The 13,340-nt window shown below is 42.6% G+C and overlaps 1 protein-coding gene across 3 annotated transcripts in view; it reads right to left on the bottom strand.

Annotated features, from left to right (window-relative positions):
• Positions 1-13,340, bottom strand: part of LOC123369320 (cryptochrome-1-like) — a 55,097-nt gene that overhangs the window by 8,676 nt on the left and 33,081 nt on the right. For all 3 annotated transcript variants that reach the window (XM_045014768.1, XM_045014769.1, XM_045014766.1), the window contains 2 exons: positions 13,037-13,134; positions 5,969-6,079 (listed from right to left, as the gene is read on the bottom strand). In XM_045014768.1, coding sequence (XP_044870703.1) covers positions 5,969-6,079; positions 13,037-13,134 — 209 coding nt within the window. The remainder of the gene's footprint in view (positions 1-5,968; positions 6,080-13,036; positions 13,135-13,340) is intronic.

The following is a 13,340-nucleotide window of genomic DNA, read 5'->3' as shown; positions in this document are numbered from 1 at the left end:
AATGGGGATAATGATACTGATCTCCTTTGCAAAGCACTTTGAAATTTACTTAAAGTGCTATATAAGATCTAGGTATTATTATTATTTCTATGGCTGTATCAGATGTGATGTCCATGATGATTGCTGGCAGGTAAAATTATAGAGAGCACGTACAAATGTCTTAAATTGGCAGGCAGTATGAATGATCTGGGAGCCAGGAACTCTATAGTTTCACTGCTGACTGACACTGACAAGCCACTTATATCTGTAATAGGGGTAATAGTACTTGCCTACATCACAGGGTTGGTCGGGGGATTAACTGGTGAATGTATAGTTCTGACTGTGAGGAGCTAACGGCTAATATGCATTCATTTTGGCATGGTAATGTGCAGGAATGGGAATGATTTGTTCCGTCTGAACATACAAATTAATAAGGAGATGCTTAGAACTATCAATCACTGTATAGTTGATTTATGGAATATCTACATTGATCACTGGAGGACACTTAGATCTAATGATACATATTTCTGGGTGGGATTCCCCTTGTGCAGAGGGGTCAGCACAAGACCTGGTCCCATCGCTTAAATTCTATTTCAAGGGCTTACGGTGGGCCTTGAGTGGTGCCTTGGGTGGCATAGTGGATAATAAAACTTTCTGTGAGTTCAGGCTAATCCAAACTAGTTGGGTTTTCATCTATATTCCTCAGAGAAGCAACAGAACCAACGAAGCTGTAATTTCAGGCGGTCATTCAAAGCCCTTTCTCTCCCTACTTTGTCAGCAATGGAATCAAAGAGACACCTCCTTTCATTGTATGCACTATGAAACACACTCTGACACCCTTAGTTGGAATGAATACTATTCACTCCGACTGAGCTTAATGGGACATGTCTTCTGAGTAAGTACTACTTAACAAGTCCAAAGAATGTAGAATTTGGCCTAGGGGAAATAATATGAAAGAAGCCACCTATTTCACACCACTGTATTTAGTCAGTGAATTCTAGAAGGGTTTTTTGTTTGTGTGTATGGGAGGAAGGATGGGGGGAGAGAGGGCTTTTTAAAAGATCTTGTTTCACAGCATATAAAACAGTTTTCTGTGAAATTTCTCAAATACATTCAGGTACCGACAGCACCTTTCAGATTTCTATTACTATGGGATACATACAATTACCCAAGAAAAAAGAATATGGAGAAATTTCTGTGTGGAATCATCTTCAGAAAAGATGATCCAGGAGAGATACCTTTGATCAAAAACTTTTATTTCCCTGTTCCAATTGTTCATTCACTAGCTATTTATACTTTATCAGCTGTCTTACAGCTTTACACATCTCTATACTATGTGCAGTCTCAGGTTTATTGTGTAAGATCTCCAATAACATTTGATTCCCTTCGATACACATTTGTTTCTAGAGTCACAATTTTTTATCAGACGTCAAAAGAAATTGAGGAAATGTTATGCTTTAAAGACCCAGATCCTGCACCTGGATCTGTGCAAGCAGACCCCCATGCCCATATACAGCTCAACTGAAAGGAGTACCCAGAGAAGTTTCCCAGATACTTTTTGTGGTTCAGATTTCCTTATCCAATATCACATTTGGAGCATAAGCACCACATTTACTTACATCAAGTGCATTTCTCAAAATATTTTAGGTCAGATCCTCAGCAAATGTCAATCAAGGGAGCTATGCAGATTTACATCAACTGAACATCTTTCACTAAATCTAATTAGTTAAGTGTGGTATATTCTGATCTCTGAACATAAATCCCATACTTATAGTATTAAGAAAAAAATTATTAGGAACAAAAAATTGAGGCTTGAGTTGCAGGAAGGAATTAGAATAATTTGATTTAAAATGTTCACTTTCTATTTCTTGAATCTGAATGGTGTGGGGCATAAGGGGTTTCAGAAGATCTCTCAGACATGCCTACACAATGTCTGCTCTGACTCCTTGATTCGTTATATATGGAGTTAATCAATTTTAGCAAAGAAGAGAAAAGATGAATATATTTAGTGTTGTAAGACAGCAACTCCACTCGACTCTGTCAAAGGCTTTTCTGTAACCATCTATTTTTCATAACTTTCTCAAAAGAGTTTCCTCGAGGCTAAAATCTTCACGTGTGTTAGCTCAAAGGTGATTTACCACACTGGATCAGATCAATGCTATATATAGTCCTGTATCCCACCTGCTGTCATACTGGATCAATTCAATGGAACATCTAATCTAGTACAATGTCTGAAAGGTTTTGGGGGGATGCCCAATATTTGTGGGGCACAAAGCTCAGCTCTGAGGGGGCACACCAGAAGGCAAATGGCAGATCTTCTGTCCTCCCCACTTTCTGAGGTTGCGTAAATGGTTGCCAAGCCCCCTCTAGCCATTAGCTTGGAATAACCTACTCAGAGGCACTGATATCACAAGGAGCTGATCAGCTGAGTAAGAGGAGGCCATTTTTGCAGTCAATTTTCAGACCAGAGCCACAATTTAAGATACCTATGATAAAATTGTCCCATCTTGCTGAATGGTAAATTAGGAAATCTGAATTTGTCTATTTGCAGCCAAGAGGTAAAAGAATTTCTCTTAGCTCAGAGATATTCCAGAAAGACAATTCCTACTTTGGTAAAATCTCACTTTGTATTAAGGGCAGAGTAGGCCTATGGCACAAATTATATGCCAAACTGTCATAAACAGATAGTAAGGGTTAAGGTCTCTTTTACCTGTAAAGGGTTAACAAGCTCAGTAACCTGAGGAACACCTGACCAGAGGACCAATCAAGGGACAGGATAATTTCAAATCTCTGTGGAGGGAAGTCTTTGTCTGTGTCCTTTGTTTGGATTGCCGTTCTCTTTTTGGATCTAAGAGAGGCCAGACATATTCTTCAAGTTCTCCAAGTTTCCTGAAGTATTTTCTTCTATTCAGTCTAGTGAGTATTAGAAAGGCGGACTAGTCTTATAATTTGATTTCTACATTTGCAATTGTGTGTTTGCTGAAGGAATATCTTTATTTCTGTTTGCTGTTACTTTGATTATTCTGAGGAGGGAGGGGAAGTCTCTCCAGTTTTTATAAGTTAGACCCTGTAAATTTTTCCATCCTGGTATTACAGAGATAGTGTACTTTCTTTCTTTCTTTTAATAAAATCTTTTCTTTTTAGAACTTGATTGATTTCTTCCCTTGTTTGGATTTTCAGGGGAAGGGGAGGGGGGAAAAGTGAATCCCTCTTTGTCTTGATTCAAGGAATTTGAATTCAGGTATCTCTCCTAAGCACTAGGAGAGGGGAGGGGGGAAATGGGTTGTTTCCCTTTGTGTTGAGATTCAAGTTTGAATCTGTGTTTCCCAGGGAAAGTTTTGGGGGAACAGGGAGTGCGTCAGACACTTAAAACTTGACTGGTGGCAGCAAGAACCAGATCTAAACTAGGATTTTAGTTTAGAGGAGTCCATGCAGGTCCCCATCTTGTGAACGCTAAAGTTCAAAGTGGGGAATAAACCTATGACACAAACATAAAATTAAACAAGGAAGTTTATGGATTTCCACAGCAATAGGAAATTAATTCCCTGGTAAACCTGGCATGGGAGGGAAAAGTTTTATCTAACGGCAGGAGTTCAGACCTAGAATAAATATGATATTTTTAATGATCAGAAACAAAAATGCTGAACAGAGTTTTATAACTGTACAGTCAATGAAAAAGCTTCATGTTCAGCATCTTTTACTAAAGGCTCCTAGTTTCACTGCAGCCCCTTGAAACACATGTCTTTAAAAGCAGATGTACTCAGCAATTCTATTAGGTTTAACACTAACAACTAACAATAAGACCTTGACATCAATATGACACACACTCAGGAACAGGCATGGGTTCTAGGAGCCCAGTAAGTTATGATTTCAAACAAACTCAGGCTGATATTTGAGAGAAGCATTTCATTCTGACATCATATAGCATTTTTCACAAGATTACAATAAATTTATGCAAGAAATGTAAAATTTGAGCCTTGTATCTTTTTCATTCTATATCCATCTATATCATCCAAAATCCATGACCTTTGGGAAGGAATCTGCTCAGTCATACTCCAGATGTTTCAGTCCACAATTCCTCATGAACTTGAGGTCTCTTTAGGGTGTAATACGCCAAGGAGTCTAACTAAATCACATATTAAAAGTACATCATGCTCCTTTGTTCTTACCAAAACAAAATGGATACTTAATATACCACATCTGGAAATCTGGATGGTTCTGATTAACCCTAGTGAACACTCAGTTTATGCCAACTAACCATTTCGTTTTTACATTCCTCAGCAAATGTAACCCTTTCAGTGCCAGTGCACATACAGCACTTTCTTCTGTTTCCATTCACTCCCACAGAGTTGTAATCCTTTCAATGACAGCATAAATGACGCCATTCTCCCCCTCCTTTCCCATTTCTTTGGGCACCATTTTTTTGTGCATTTGTGTGAGTGTGTATGTGTGCAACGTATAGAGAAGAAATGAGAACTCTGCATTCCTCATTGTTAATAGACATTTTATACAGAGGTGATCATTTGGTCCACTGGTGACCAGATTTGTAAATCAGTATTTTGATGGTATGTAATCTATATTGGCTGTACAGATGAAGTATACTGGCTGGTGATATTGTAGTTCGGCCTAAGGGGCATGCTGGGTTCAAACTGGATTCTCTAGAGACCAGCAGACAAAGAAAGGACTTTTGGATAAATAGCCTGAGTTTAAACTGACTCAGGGCCTGTTTTCTGATCCAGCAAATGGACAGGACTATCTTTTCCAAAGGAAGGCCCCGGTTCTTCTGGGGAAGGGTTGGAAGGACTTGACCTATTCATGAAAGTTCTTGTTCTGAGCCAAGATGGTTATTAACTTGTGACTGCAGAAAACCCCTTGGTGGGGTTTGAAGCACTGATCACCTGCCAGAGCCCTGGTTGGCATGATCTCTGGTAAGCCTGTTAGCATGGGTATGGGTTCTTTTACTGTTTTTAATGTGTTTTCTCTATAATGCTTTAGCAGAAAGAGCTGTGCTATAAGTTCACTGTGGATCATTACACTGTTTATAGTCTCTGAGGAGAGAAGTAAAGCAGGCCTGCTTAGGCAGTCTGACTTTGCTAGTGAATTCGCAGTGTAGGCTGGGAGCTGTGCAGCCTGGAAATACCCGGGTCAGAAGGGAGAGTGGCACATGTCTCCACCCAAGAGAGGTATTGGCTGGGGATCCAGGAGCCTAAGAATGGGTTACCTGGCTGGACCACAGAGCGGGAATACAGGTGCATTTGCCCTGAACTGTGACAATCTATAATTCGTTGTGTCCTGCTGAGCAGGTGGAGGAGCATTAAGTGCACCTTGCTGAATCGAGCACTGTAAGCACAAAGGTAGGTTTAGAGTACACGGCCAGGTGCAGATTTAGAAACCCATTTGCAAACCTCTCTTAAATGTCTTACATATCGAGAGATGAAGTAAAATCTGTATTATTATATGCATATTACAATATTCACGTTATTAAAACAACTGGGACGCATTTGGCATGTCAAAGAAAGAGTATCTGATTATAATAATTATTATTTAAAACTCTTTCTAAAGATGAGTTAACACCACCTGGAATTGAACAATACCACTGTGGCTAAGAGAGCGTTTTATGATCAGTAGAGCCCTGCAAATCTCCATATATCCATTTTATATTTGCATCTGTGGATGTGGTTGTATTGTTTACCATCTTTGCGGGTCGTGCATCAGATGCAGATCCAAATTTCTGTATCTGCGCAGGGTTCTAACAGTGAGATAGGGCACTGGTGTGAATATGGATATATATAAAATGTGGAGTCCGGATCGTGGTCTGATACAAGTTAATTATCACAGGTGCAGATCCCCATTTTTGTATCTGCGCAGGGCTCTAATGATCAGTTATCAGCACAATTCCAATCACCCTGAAAGAGCACACTAATCCACAACCATGGCTAGTGCTTGTATTGCAATTACACTGAATGTGCAGTCTCGTAGCTTATCTTACCTCTTGTGAGCTGTGCTGTTCCATACTGTTCTTCTCTGACCTGTTTCATGAGTTGCAGATTATGGTCACTGGCTTCCTTGTGGTTTATCATAGGGAGTGGATAATCTTGACCTGACAGAAAATATGGGCAGCCATTTCTACAAATGTGATTTATTTAAACACTATATTTTCAAAAGGATTTGCACCAGAAATTAAAGTATTCATGCCTTTTTCTTTTTTACTCTTCAACTGAATACAAAATGGTAAGCCTGGAAAGCTGGGAATTAAATTCACCCCTGTACCAAGGGTGTATGCACCACTTTAGTCTGCGTTTTCTGCTAGTCTCTACATAGGGCAAGATAATAAGATAACCAGAAATAAGAAGACCTTAGTGTGACCCAAGAGCTTCTTGATGCCAAGTGGCAAGGGGATTACAAAAATATCCTGATTCTCGGTATGTACATTCTGGTTCACCAATGAATGTTGTGTGAGGTCTTAAATGAAAGCCGGGGTAAGGATAAGGATACTATATAAGGAGTTAGATATATATATCCTGAATATATGTTTTAAAGTCTGTATCAAGGCAGAGTTGACAAACAGGTTTTCTGTCAGACAAGGGATGTTTATTCACCCGTTTCTCTGTTGAAATGTACATTAAGTATTGTCTCACTCACAATGGGTCTCCCATCACCTGTCTAAGCTGAACGCAGATGAAGGATTGTAAGAATTTCAGAAAGGAACTAACAGGTAGAGAAACACAGCAGAGGATTATCTTGAGATACATATCAAGGGTTCGCTGGACTTTATCTGAGAAACAAAAAAGACATCTTATTATCCTACACCAAGAAAGTAAATGAGCAGTATGTTTACATTAATGAAAATGGGATCACAACTAACCTCCATTGAAATGCTGCCCCCGTGACTTTAACTTTTCGGAGGGGAGGTAAACATTTTTAGACAGGAGGTTAGCCTGGTATGTTTAGTCTCTAGAAAATATGTGATGATTTTGTTTTATACATCACTTTTTGTTTCCATTATCCTTACTCACTATTTCTTGAATCTTGAGTCTTTGGTAATACACGTATCCTTGTTTGCAGTATCAGTGTATCTCAGTGCTGTGATATTGAGCCAGGTGCTGATCCTGTGTTGAATCACACAAGCTGGCGTATGCACTGTTCCCTTGGAGACAGCAGACCTGGTGATTTGGTGAGTGTTCAGGGGAAAGGGGCAGGACGCTATAGGGAAACGTGTCAAAGGGGCCTGGAGACTGGAGGGTACCTGTTGTTAACCTGCAAGGCAAAGTCAGGGCTGGCACTGCCCAGAAGAAAGTGGTTAGCTGGCAAACAGGCTGGTGATGTCAGGGAGCTGACACCCAGTTAAGCTCCAGCAAGTCTCCTTTACCCTGGAGGCAGAGGTGTAACAAGGTGACTCATAGTCCTGTGTACCACAAGAACCGTCACACTTAGATCTTCATAGAATCATAGAATCTCAGGGTTGGAAGGGACCTCAGGAGGTCATCTAGTCCAACCCCCTGCTCAAAGCAGGACCAAACCCAACTAAGTCATCCCAGCCAGGGCTTTGTCAAGCCTGACCTTAAAAACCTCTAAGGAAGGAGTCTCTGACACATCAGGAAGTCCAGTTCCTCCACTAACTATGGTTGCTTGTGAGTTGTGGTACTTCCTCCCATGTGATGCCTGCACATTCAGTATCCTCCATCACTGTTCTTTCTTGGCTTTCCTTTCTTCTTCCTCCCATAGGTACCTAATTCAATGCTTGCTTAGTGTACCTCCCATCTTCCATATGGTATACATGTCCCAACCACCTGAACCTTCTTTCTTTCATGGTATTTTCTAATATGTCCTGTCCTGTCGGCACATTTGCTCTTACATTTATTATTTTGTCTTTCTATGAAATGTGTAATATCATGCTCAGCCATCTGTGATGGGCAGCCTCCAATCTCCTTTTGTTAGTCACTGTCATTGTCCAATTCTCTGCCCCATACAGCAGCATGCTGAGTACAACTGCATGGTATAATGTAATCGTTACTTTGGCATGTTTAGAAACCTCTGTTTCACCAGATGTTCATTCTTCCAGAAGTGGTGTTTGCTTTTCCTAGGCTCATATAAATATCTGTATTACAGCCACCTTCAAACTTCAGGACCAGACTTCAAAGAGAAACTGCTGAGCTCCAGTTCATCTGCAAATTTGACACCATCAGCTCAGGATTAAACAAAGACTGTGAATGGCTTGCCAACTACAGAACCAGTTTCTCCTCTCTTGGTTTTCACTCAACTGCTAGAACAGGGCCTCATCCTCCCTGATTGAACTAACCTCGTTATCTCTAGCTTGCTTCTTGCTTGCATATATAAACCTGCCCCTGGAAATTTCCACCACTTGCATCCGAAGAAGTGGGTATTCACCCACGAAAGCTCATGCTGCAAAACGTCTGTTAGTCTATAAGGTGCCACAGGATTCTTTGCTGCTTCCACCTTCAAATGTCATCACACTCCCCAAATAGCAGAACTCTTCTACCTGTTCAATTTATTTTTCATCCGCCTACAGCCTTGAATCTGTTGTCCAGCTTCCTTCCTTCATAATCTTGGTTTTCTCTGCATCTACTTTCAATCCCTCTTTTGCTGCTTCCTGTTCTAACTCTGATGTAAGGGCAAGCATTCCGGTCCACGTCATGCTTAGTAAAGCAATGTCGTCAGCAAAGTCAAGGTTGTGTAACTCATCTCTGCTAACCATCTTACACCATCCATGATGTCTTTTGTTGCCCATTTCATCACCCAGTCTACTGCTAATGGATTAGGGATAACACACTCTTGTTTAACTCCTGTCACAATACTGAACCACTCACCCAGGGCTGTATACAATCTTACCAAACATCTACTTCAGGGGTCGGCAACCTTTTAGAAGTGGTGTGCCGAGTCTTCATTCATTCACTCTAATTTAAGGTTTCGCATGCCAATAATACATTTTAATGTTCTTAGACGGTCTCTTTCTACAAGTCTATAATATACAACTGAACTATTGTTGTATGTAAGGTAAATAAGGTTTTAAAAATGTTTAAGAAGCTTCATTTAAAATTAAATTAAATGCAGAGCCCCTGGACTAGTGGCCAGGACCCAGGCAGTGTGAGTGCCACTGAAAATCAGCTTGCGTGCCGCCTTCGGCACCCGTGCCATAGGTTGCCTACCCCTGATCTACTTCATATAAACTCCTTATTATGTTGATCAGCTTTGTCTGGTATCCCATAGCTTCTAGCAATATTCCACAGGGTCTGTCTGCGGTCACTATTGAATGCTTTCTTAAAGTCAGTAGAGTTGATTAAGATGGGCGTTTGCCAAGCAGTAGCTTTTTTTGATTATCTGTCAAAGACTGAGTATCACTTCACAGAATGATCTCCCTGGATGGAAACGAGCCAAGAAGTTATTGTGTTAATTAGAAAAGTTATTTTAAAATATATTTAGAATTTTTAGCCTGGCAAAACCTGCTTAATGAAAACAGTGTTGGTATTTGGGCACCTTTTGGGCAGAGACCATCTTTTTCTTCTGTTTTTGTATAGCACCTTGCACAGTGGCACAGTTGCGGCTGCTACTTGAATATTGTGTCCAGTTCTGGTATCCACCCTGCAAGAAGGATGTTGATAAATTGGAGAGGAGTCAACTAAGAACCATGAGAGAGATTAAAGGATTAGAAAACCTGCATTTTAGTGATTGAGCTTCTGGAGTCTATGTATTTAACTTAACAAAGGGCTAGTCTACACTTACCTGCCGGGTCGACGCGGTGAGTTCGACTTCTCGGAGTTCGAACTATCGCGTCTAATCTAGACGCGATAGTTCGAACTCCCCGCGCGCTCCGGTCGACTCCGGTACTCCACCACTGCAAACGGCGGTGGCGGAGTCGACCTTGGAGCCGCGGACTTCGATCCCGCGGCGTCTGGACGGGTAAGTAGTTCGAACTAGGGTACTTCGAGTTCAGCTACGCTATTCACGTAGCTGAACTTGCATACCCTAGTTCGACCCCCGCCCTTAGTGTAGACCTGCCCAAAGAGAAGAGTATGGGGTGATTTGATTTTAGTCTATAGCTACTTACACAGGGAATAAATATTTAATAATGGGCTCCTCAGTCTAGAGGAGAAAGGTACAACACAATCCAATGGCTGGAAGTTGAAGCTAGACAAATTCGGACTGGAAATAAGGCGTACGTTTTAACAGGGAGAGTAATTAACCATTGGAACAATTTACCAAGGATTGTGGTGGATTCTCCGTCACTGACAATTTTAAAATTAAGATGGGATGTTTCTTTGAAAGATCGGCTCTAGGGATTATTTGGGGGGCAGGTCTCTGGCCTGTGCTATGTAGGGGGTCAGACTAGATGATCTCAATGGTCCCTTCTGGCCTTGGAATCTATGAATTGGAGTCCTGATCAATAATTGGGTCTCTAGGTGCTACCTCAGTGCAATTATTATTAATTCCCTTACACTCTTTGAAATCCCAGCCAAGATATTGTGCTGCTATTAGACACACATATAGAGAGTGCCAAATTACCGCTGCTCCAGTGCATGTCTGCTAGGGGTGAGAGAGAAGTTGCAGATAAACCCTTCCCTCTTGCAGCAAGTCCATGTCGGAGATATTGGTATTTTAGGCTGCAGACACCTGGGCCACTAGTGCCGCTGGTTGTGCTAGTGGCCCTGGAAGAACTATGTCTGGGCAGGACATTATTTGGGTTAAGATAGCAGCCGTGATCTCTCCATAGGTCTCATGCTGTACTGAATGACCCCTCTGCTGGAGGAGCAACCAAGAAAGGCCCTTGAGGCAGAAATGAGATTTGGAAGCTTGATCCTCTGAGTTTCTTTGTTCTCAGCATCACTGTTTTAGCATTCTTTGGCCCAGTGGCTTGCTTAGGAAAGTTCAGAGTGTTGTGTCTGGCATTATAGCCGCGTCTATCGATAGGAGAGGGGACCTTTAAAATCAGAGAGAGAGAGTGGACAAGTAACAGCTGTTCCTTGTTGAAATTTGACATAGCTGAACTCTTCAGTGATAGAAATCAGTTATGCTTTTGTCTGTGGCTTCCTTACTCAAGCATTCAGAGAGGATACTGCTGGCATAACCACAGCAGGATTGTTGTCACGTATCTATCTTAGGTACTTATATGGCCCCTATTTCTATAGTATCTCAGTGCTTCTTCAGTATCTCACTCTGCAACATATGAATCTGCACAATACCCCTGTGAAGTAGGGAATTCTGTTTTCCCCATTGTTCAGATACAGAATACACAGAAAAGCTAAATGAGTTTCACAGAGGAAACCTGTAGAGGAGCAGGCAGTGATGAGCTGCCAAAATCTTAACAACGGGTTCCCTATAAAAAGTTCTGATTTAACAACGGGTTCCCTATAAAAAGTTCTGATTTAAGGGATGTGCGACAGCATGTATTTTTTGTACCAATAGGGTTACCATACGTCCATATTTTCCCAGGAGGTGATTAAGAACCGAAAAGCCTGACATGTCCAGGAAAATACAGATGTATTTTAACCCTACCTAAAGTTTTTTTTTTAAAAAGATGGGGCTGAACTAGAAATGAGCTCCATTTCACATGTGTGGGTGGTGATCAGGGACAGTCTCAATTTTTGGGTCTTTTTCTTATATAGGCTCCTATTACCCCTCACCCCGTCCTGATTTTTCACACTTGCTGTCTGGTCACTCTAGGGTGTGCACATGTGTGGGTCCCAGCTGCTCCCTGCCCCCCCCTCATTAAAGCACGTGTGCAGGGTTACTGCCCTGGGAACTGCAGGGCACCAGTGGATGTGGGGCTGGCTGCAGATAGGGGCATGGGGCAGGGCTAGCTGGAGGCAGGGAGTGACACGGGCTGGCTGTGGGCAGGTGATGCAGACGGACGGGCTGCGGGTGGCTGTGGGCAGGGGGTGGCTGCGGGCGGCTGTGGGCAGAGGCTGGCTGCAGGCAGGGGGTGGCTGTGGCAGGGGCTGCGGGCAGAGGGTGGCTGCGGGCAGAGGGGGGCTGGGAGCAGCAGGAGCAGCCGGGGACTCACGGGGCAGCAGCAGGAGCCCCATGGCCAGAGGTCCAAAGAGCAGGAGCAGCAACAGGGCCAGGAGGCAGCTCACATGGCTCTCGCAGCACAGCGCAGCGCCCCCCGGCGGCCGGGAGGAGGAATTACAGGCTTCCCAGGCAGAGCCCATCAAAGCTTCCCTCGCAGGGAAGCTAGTTAACAAGCGGTTCTAAAACCACTTCTAAATTTAACAACAGGTTCGCGCGAACCCGTGCGAACCGGCTCCAGCTCACCCCTGAGAGCAGGGACTTAAACCCACGTCTCCCAGTCATAGGCACCTGCCCTAACCACTGGGCTACCCTTCCTCTACCTGGTTCATTCCTCAAATACAGACACACAGCAAAATCCTGGCTCCATTGAAGTCAATAGGAGTTTTGCCATTGACTTCCTGGTTTTCAGCCACAATCTAAACACGTTTTCACTGTGCAAAAAACATTACGAATCCCCACAACCCTCCAGCCCCATCCCTCTTTATCCCAGTGTGAAGACACCACAGTGTGATGTATAGCGGCATATTGAGAGGTAGGATGGCTGAGTGGTTAGGGTGTTAGCCTGGGACTTGGGAGCAGTAGATTCAGTGCCCAGCTCCATCACAGACCTCCTGTGTGAGCCTGGACCCTTTGTCTCTCTGGGCCTCAACTCCCCATCTGTAATACAGGGATGACATCACATCTCTACCTTGCAGCAGCGGAGGAGGATACATTGATCATTGCTTGGCATTCAGATACTATGGCAATGGGGGCCACGTGAGTACATCTGACAGACAACAGCCTGAGGGATTGAATTAGGTTTGGCACACGGGACAATATTAAGGCACAGCAGACCCTGAAGTCATATTGCAATGTGTAATAACGAGTCATCTTTATCTGAGAGCTGAAACAACCAAAAATGTTAGGCTGATCCATTTCAGAATGTAAGGGCCAAATCCTTGGTTCAAATGTTACGTTTTTGTCTCAAGCAAATACTTATTTTCACTCAACTGTATCAGTAGCAAAATCCTTAACATGGCCTCAGAATTACCTATAATACATCCTGCCTGCTTCTGTGCCTCTTCTGGTGCTGTCCAAGGTTCATAGATGTACTTGGAAGGAAAATTCGTTAGCACTGGGAGGTATTTTCTACAAAAAAAAACAAACATACATATACATATTTAAATTCTCTAGGCAAATACTTGAGTATTTCAATGCACAAGAGTGCTAAGCAACCATGTTGATATTTCAGCATGTCTCTCTCAGCTGTATGAGTTTGGGACAGATCTAAATGAATCAGACTGCAGGAGGCGGCAAGGGAAAAAGGAGAATGTATGCTTAGACACAAATACCTA

The sequence above is a fragment of the Mauremys mutica genome, chromosome 4 (assembly GCF_020497125.1).
Source record: "Mauremys mutica isolate MM-2020 ecotype Southern chromosome 4, ASM2049712v1, whole genome shotgun sequence".
Lineage (NCBI taxonomy): Eukaryota > Metazoa > Chordata > Testudines > Geoemydidae > Mauremys > Mauremys mutica.
Note: the sequence above shows the minus strand (reverse complement) of the source record. Positions and strands in the feature narration are given on the sequence as shown.